The 6607-nt window shown below is 42.3% G+C and overlaps 1 protein-coding gene across 1 annotated transcript; it reads right to left on the bottom strand.

Annotated features, from left to right (window-relative positions):
* Nucleotides 1-1106: 1106 nt before the first annotated feature.
* On the bottom strand, nucleotides 1107-6135 carry LOC117230528 (leucine-rich repeat-containing protein 15-like). The gene is made up of 7 exons (XM_033488101.1): nucleotides 5483-6135; nucleotides 5193-5343; nucleotides 5003-5074; nucleotides 4302-4445; nucleotides 3188-3575; nucleotides 2831-3090; nucleotides 1107-1559 (listed from the first exon to the last, which is right to left on the bottom strand). The coding sequence occupies exons 1-7, from the start codon at nucleotides 5736-5738 to the stop codon at nucleotides 1121-1123; spliced, it is 1710 nt and encodes a 569-aa protein (XP_033343992.1). The 5' UTR covers nucleotides 5739-6135; the 3' UTR covers nucleotides 1107-1120.
* Nucleotides 6136-6607: the final 472 nt, after the last annotated feature.

Here is a 6607-nt window from a genome sequence, read left to right as displayed (position 1 = left end):
GGTTTAGGTTGGAGGCGCTGTCTGCTCGATCACTTTGGTTGAAGGCGCTGTCTGCTCAATCACTTTGGTTGGAGGCGCGGCGTCGAATCGTTGCAGATTGTGCAAATACATACGACTCTCGGTTGACATATCGACCGGAAATTTTCGTGTCGTACAATCGGTCAAACAAATACGGTGAAACGAGTCGGTGAGACACGAAAAGAACACGGTCAAAGAGATACGGTGGCTCGCGAAAGTGTTTGAGCACTTATCATAGAAAACATTTATTATTGTGCGTATTATGTAAAACATTTCGAAATTTCATTAGCACTGTTATCGCTATTACATCAGTAAACTCTTAAACAATATTTAGCGACCGTTAGCGCAAGTTAGATGGAAATTTAATGAAATTTCGTAATGTTTTGTGTAACACACATAGTACATTCATATAAATTTTCTATAATAAATGTTCGAATAGTTTCGTCAGCCACTATGTGTATATCTGGTTTGAATTATTGCCCCGTACAATTTTAAAATCTTCCTCTAAAACGAGCTTTCAAGCTTTTTTTATTCCTGATAGTTAGGGAAGAAAATAATGCATAAAACAATAACAGTGCACGTATACGTTTAAACCACAGCGAAAAAGCTTCTTTTTTTTTTTGGAGTCCGACAGATGAATATGTTTGTATAGCTACTTTGATTTTATCACTTTCGGCAATTCGGCTGAATGAAATTCCTACGTTTGCTGTAGTAAATCGCAGAGGGCGTAACAGATACGTACTCGGATCTTTTTCATGTCAGGTCTGTCTTGTATGCGTTTAATCTATGCTCATATAACGCTATGTCAGAGAAACGTACAATTCGTCTGCGATCATGTTCATTCTATCCTTAGTATACCTACACTTGACAAGTGCCTTAATCGCTGCTTTTTTCCGTGCTTCCATGAGCCATTTTATACGGTCGATAAAATCGTACGATAAAATACATATATTGTACATAGGAGAGAAAATGACGAGATATGTAAAAAAAGAAAAAAGAAAAAAAATAGAGAGAAACTTCGTTCGAGAGTTCTTCGATAACAGCGAATATATACATGTAACGCGAGGCGAGCTGTTTCCTCTTTAAAAAAAAAAAAAGGCTGTTATCGTTCCATAGAGAGAGAACGAGACAGATTAAACACGGAAATAGGTTCGTTTCGCGAGAACGGATCGTCCGTGGAAGCTACGACTCGACCGCCACCACTACCGGTGCGATCGACTGGAAGTCGAGGAACCAAGCCCCTCATCGAGGCCCATTGACCCTCGCACAGCTCGTGAAACGTCAGATGTAGCAATAATTTGCCACCGAGTGTGCCAGGACCTCTGCAAACCGCTCCAGCGCCAAATTCCCAAACGCCCAAATCTTCGCCTGGTTTTGTCTCATTTACTCGCGCTAGGTACATTCTTTGCAACCACATGGCCAAATAGGAAACCGCGCAGTCACAGTGCCATGGGTTTCTAGCAAGGCGAAGCTGCTCGATGAACTGCACCGTGTCGAAGATCCGAGGTGGCAAAGAAGATAGATAATTTGACTCCAGCTGCCTAGGCATTCGGGACCGCTCTTGTAGATAATACCGTGTCTTCCTTAGTGGCTTATTGACGTTAACACTTTGACTGCCACGCGGAAATCACATGTTTCTCTGAGCACGCCATGGGAGTATTTTCATTGTTCGAAGGATATAATGGCAAAATAATAATAAATCGACGATGTAAGACAACGTTCTTCCCCGATGGATCGTTTATCTTATTGGTGGTCACGGGTGACTACCGTGGCGTCTTGGTAACAATTGATAGCGACATATCGTAACGAGGCTTCGTTCGTTTCAACAAACCATTCGCATTCGTTGTTTCGTCGTTAGCAAAACGTGCAGAATACATTGTTGACACGTGCAGAAGATGTTAGTAAACAGTGTTTGCTCATTGTATATATAAGAGCAAGGTATGTGCACACTTCTAACTTCGATTACACGATTATAAAGCAGCATTTTACGATTATCTTCTACGCTGTGTTTATAATATTCGTAGATTAGCTCTCAAACATACGGATGCAAACACAGTGCACCGTTAGATGCAAGATTCGTTCTCGTTTTTTTTTAATCGATGTTCTAATAAAAATATTTAATCGTTCAATGGGGCACTTTTTGTTTCAAAGTATCTTCTATTTATCGGTTATATTCAAAATGTCCTAACTCGCAATTTTCATAGAGTTTTTACAATTGTAAGAAGTTGAAGCGCGCCGGTCACCGATAACCACCGTGGCGTCACAGGAGAAATCGTATATGACCAACGTGGCAATCAAAGTGTTAAACTAGGTTATCACTGAAGCAACGACGAGAAATATTTTGTTTGTGTTCCATGTTTCCCCGTATTTATTCGCGTTTCTATTATTAGTCTAATAATAACAAAAGTCTGCTGCTCGGAGCAGCAAACAATTTTTTTTCCTTCATGAACGGGTGAAGAAAAGTTGAAAATCTAATCTCAATACCTCGCTATCTCGATCGCATAAAAATTGTTTATCGAAGAAAAGCAGAAAACACCTGATAACACGTCGCGATAGAAAAACACGTTTCTTCGGTGCGTACAATTTGCCAATAATTTCATAATGTATTTGCGCCTGAACAACTCGTTATTAAAAACAAACAGACTCGCTGTGCAACAGAAGCAACAGCCAAACGTTTCTCTGATCGCGTTGCTTCAGGCTCGGGGCAACATCGTTCTCCAAGTTGATATTTGCTAAATAGCGTTTAAAAGATGATGCAACAACGGTCAACAAAAAGAGTTCCTCGTATTGCTTCAATGAGGATGTTACTCACAGTTTGCGCAGACTCGGCGTATCCTCGAACAAATCGGGATGCAGATTGCTCAGGTGGTTCGAGTGCAGAAACAGAGAAGTCAAGTTTGACAAGCCGTGAAACGCGCCACGTGACAGGCTTTCTATACCATTTGCATACAACACCAGTCTCTCCAAACCAGTAGAATTTGAGAATAGTCCCGGTGTTAAGTTTCGTATACGGTTGTGTCCCAGTTGAAGTTCTTTCAACGCTACCAAGCCATGAAAGGCCAACGAATCGATCTATGGCGAGCAAACGGGATTCGTGTGAATCAACGGAAAGAACGAAACGAAGAGTGAGATGAATGAACGATATTCGCTAGTTACATCCGATATTTACTCTGGCTATCTTGTTGTTAGACATCTCGAGGGAGCGCAGACGTTCGAGCGGAGCCAACAAACTCGCGGATATCTCTGTCAGTTGATTGCCCCTTACGTTCAATTCCTGAAGCGACGCTTGCGCTCGAAACAACTCGTCGGATAATTGTTTTAGCCGGTTCTCTTCCAAACCGAGGTACTTCAGATTCGTCAGATCCTTGAACAGGTCTACGGGAAGGGTTGACAGACGATTTTTTCCTAATAAGAGCTCCTCCAGCGTCGATAAGCCGCGAAACGTTTCCGACGCGAAGCTCGATAGTTGATTGCAGGACAGATCGAGCAGTACCAGCGACGTGGTACTTAGGAAGAGACTTTCCGGTAGAGTTTGCAGCCTGTTGGACGACGCGTCCCTGCGTCGTGACAAATATGAGATGCTGTCTGTATATATTTGTATCTTATTTCAGAAGTAAGATGCAATGCAGACGAGCGAATTTTATCACAGATGAGAATTTCACGCGCGTTTGAGCAGTCTGTTGGATCGTACGAAGACCACAGGGGAATAACAGGACGACTGTCGATTTTTATGCATTTATGGAAAATTTCAAGGCATAGAAACGTACAAAATAACCAAAGTAAGACGAATCTCTATTTAGATCCCATTTCATACAAGCACGAATCTGCGTAAAAATTTGCGTATTTTAATTTCTTGCAGGAGAGCAATTTTAAAATTCCATACAACCAATCCTACATTATTCTCCCTATTTAGGTATGAACGAAAAATATTCTTGCCGATGTCTTGAATATTTCGCAAATATATTTTAATCGGCTACCAATATTTTGGAATACTATACTTCATGGATTTATCGTAATATTCATTTTTATCAACTCGTCTACAACGAGCGTTACTCCGCGGCTATGAATGCTCCTTCTTCGATGACACTGCGTGTGGATTACGATAACGCGCGAACAATCAATCGCTCGTCTGCATCGAGTCTAGCTGTAAGAAAAGATGGAGAAATAAAAAGGTGAGATAGAAAAAGAAATTATCGATACGATCGAGCAAACTCGAGCCTCGATTTTATCCACTTGGTTCGCTGTCTCAAAGGAAAAGGTCAGTCGGTTCCAGGATCACTCACAGAATACGGAGATTCCGCGTGCTCAGAAACTGAGATCGGTGCAACTCGCCGAGCAAATTTTTGCTCAGCCTGATGCGCGTGACAGCGTGCAGCGAGAAGAACAAGTTTAGAGGAAGATGCTCGATCGAGTTGTCGCTGATATCTCTGAAAAGAAAAAGAAAACGACGATCATCGAGTTTCGAACGCGGCGCACAATAATCTGGCAAGCGGTGTTCTTCGAGCAACGTCAGAGAATTCTCCGTAAATTTTGAAGAGTTGTATCAGTTTATAGACGAAAGAAGTGTCTTTTAACATTAACCGTTGCAGACGCTGTGTCATCTTCGTCGCAAGCATATTCTACTTTATGACAATAAAACGAAGAGTCGACTGAAAATGCAGTAAAGCAATAAAATCGTTAATATACAATAGTCTTGATAGAATAATGATGTAATTTTCCAGACGACTGCGTAAGTGTAACATGAAAAGTAATAATCGTAAAATATGTGCACGAGTCGGAGTAAGAATCGAGCCAGCCTTCGTCATTCGTGAGTTAAAGTTGAAAAATTGAATTTTACACGATCCACCAGAAATTATAAATCACACAGTTACAATTACGATTATTCATAACCGGAAATAATTCTAAATCGCTAAATGTAACTTTCCAGACGACTTTTACGATATTTCGAAACGGCGAGAACAGCTTCAACCCTTTCTATACTTACAGATGATTCAACCGCGTCATGTCCAAGAAGGTATCCCTGTGAAGCGCCGTCAGTCGATTGCCAGCCAGGTCCCTGAAAGCACCGTTTTTCCAACGATTTTCTCGATCGGATTCCATTGCCTCTCTGTTCGTTCTTTGACAAAGATACACGACGAGGGAGGAGAAGCGAGAGGAAGAGAGAGAAGGCTTACAATTTCAATACATCCCGAGGAACTAGTTGCGCCGCGGGAAGATCCAACAGATTCTGCCTCCAACAAGACACCGATTTAGTTTCCGGCTGACACCTACACGGCCCTTCCGCGCAAATCTCCCAATCTTCCTCGGCGGAGCTCATCTGCCAAACTGCGAACCGTTCGTATTTTCGACGTGTTTCGAAACGATTACGTGGACGATACGATTGATAAAAAAGAAACAGGAAAGAAAAAACAAAAGAACAGAGGAAAAAGAAGAAAGCTCTGACGAGATAAAAAGCTACGCTTACCGGGTTGCTCAACCGCCCTGAGTCTTCTTTCCAGACGAGATAAACGATTCTCGAGCTCCTCGAGAATCGTGATCGCGACGTTACCATCCGCCGAAATCGTTCCCGTTACCATTTCCGACTCCATTCCCGTAGTTGCGGATCGTTCGAGAGTGGACTCTGAATGCGCGCAATCGCGAGAAGTGTCTGGTCGCGGCTTACAATTTGCCCGAGAAACAGTTGCCGAGAGCACGAGCAACAATCGAACGACTGGAATCATCCTCGTAGGGAGCAAAAGCTTCTTGTTTCTCGAGGCACCCGGTTCGTTCGACTCGTCGCGCCAACTCTCCTCGCACGTTCGTTCCACTATTCGATCTCCTCTTGCTTCCCTCCGTCATTCTCGTAAGGGCTTCCGGTTTGTGTTCCCGTTAATAGTTGCAGATTTTCGCGTAACGCTCGAGATTGACAAACAATGGTGGAGCTTCTAAGTAAGCTGACGCGACCTCACGATCGCCTATCTACCACTTATCGTAATCGCTGGTACCCCGGCACCCCGACCTCCTGCTAATGGCCACTCGCCTTCACTTCCATTACGAATCTAAACCTGCTGCCATGCGTGTATCGTTCTTCGAAAGGAAAGAAACGTACAAACGAGGACCAGCGATTTTCGTCACGGGAGAGTTTCACGCGTTTTACCAGTTAGCGGATTTCATGGTAACAATAACGAAGTACGCACGAGCGTATTCGCTGTGGGTAAAAACCGATGCTATTAAGTACATACATTGAGCATAAATATATTTATACGTGTTATGTGTATATTTATGCGTACATACACAAGTTTCACCCTCTGGGTTCTTTTCTGTACGATAGTTTACCAAGTATTAGCGAATGTAATTTGATAAGGATCGTTTTCGTTATGAGCCCCTCGATCGACTTGTATTTCGCAAGTTTATATTAAACGGAACAATCAAATAACTCGTAATTCGTGAAATTTTCTTTGCAGAATCACAATTGTTTTATTAATAAATTTGTTGCTATAATGTGACAAAATTTATTGACACTAATATTTGATTTGTGATATAAGGACGATGAGTGTGTTACATTGTTGCTACGTGTACTCCTTTTAACGACGACTGTTGCGTGCGCCCT

The sequence above is a fragment of the Bombus vosnesenskii genome, unplaced genomic scaffold (genome assembly GCF_011952255.1).
Source record: "Bombus vosnesenskii isolate JDL3184/JDL3185 unplaced genomic scaffold, Bvos_JDL3184-5_v1.1 scf7180000013267, whole genome shotgun sequence".
Taxonomy (NCBI): Eukaryota; Metazoa; Arthropoda; class Insecta; order Hymenoptera; family Apidae; genus Bombus; species Bombus vosnesenskii.
The sequence above is the reverse complement of the archived record's forward strand: the minus strand, read 5'-3'. Positions and strand labels throughout refer to the sequence as shown.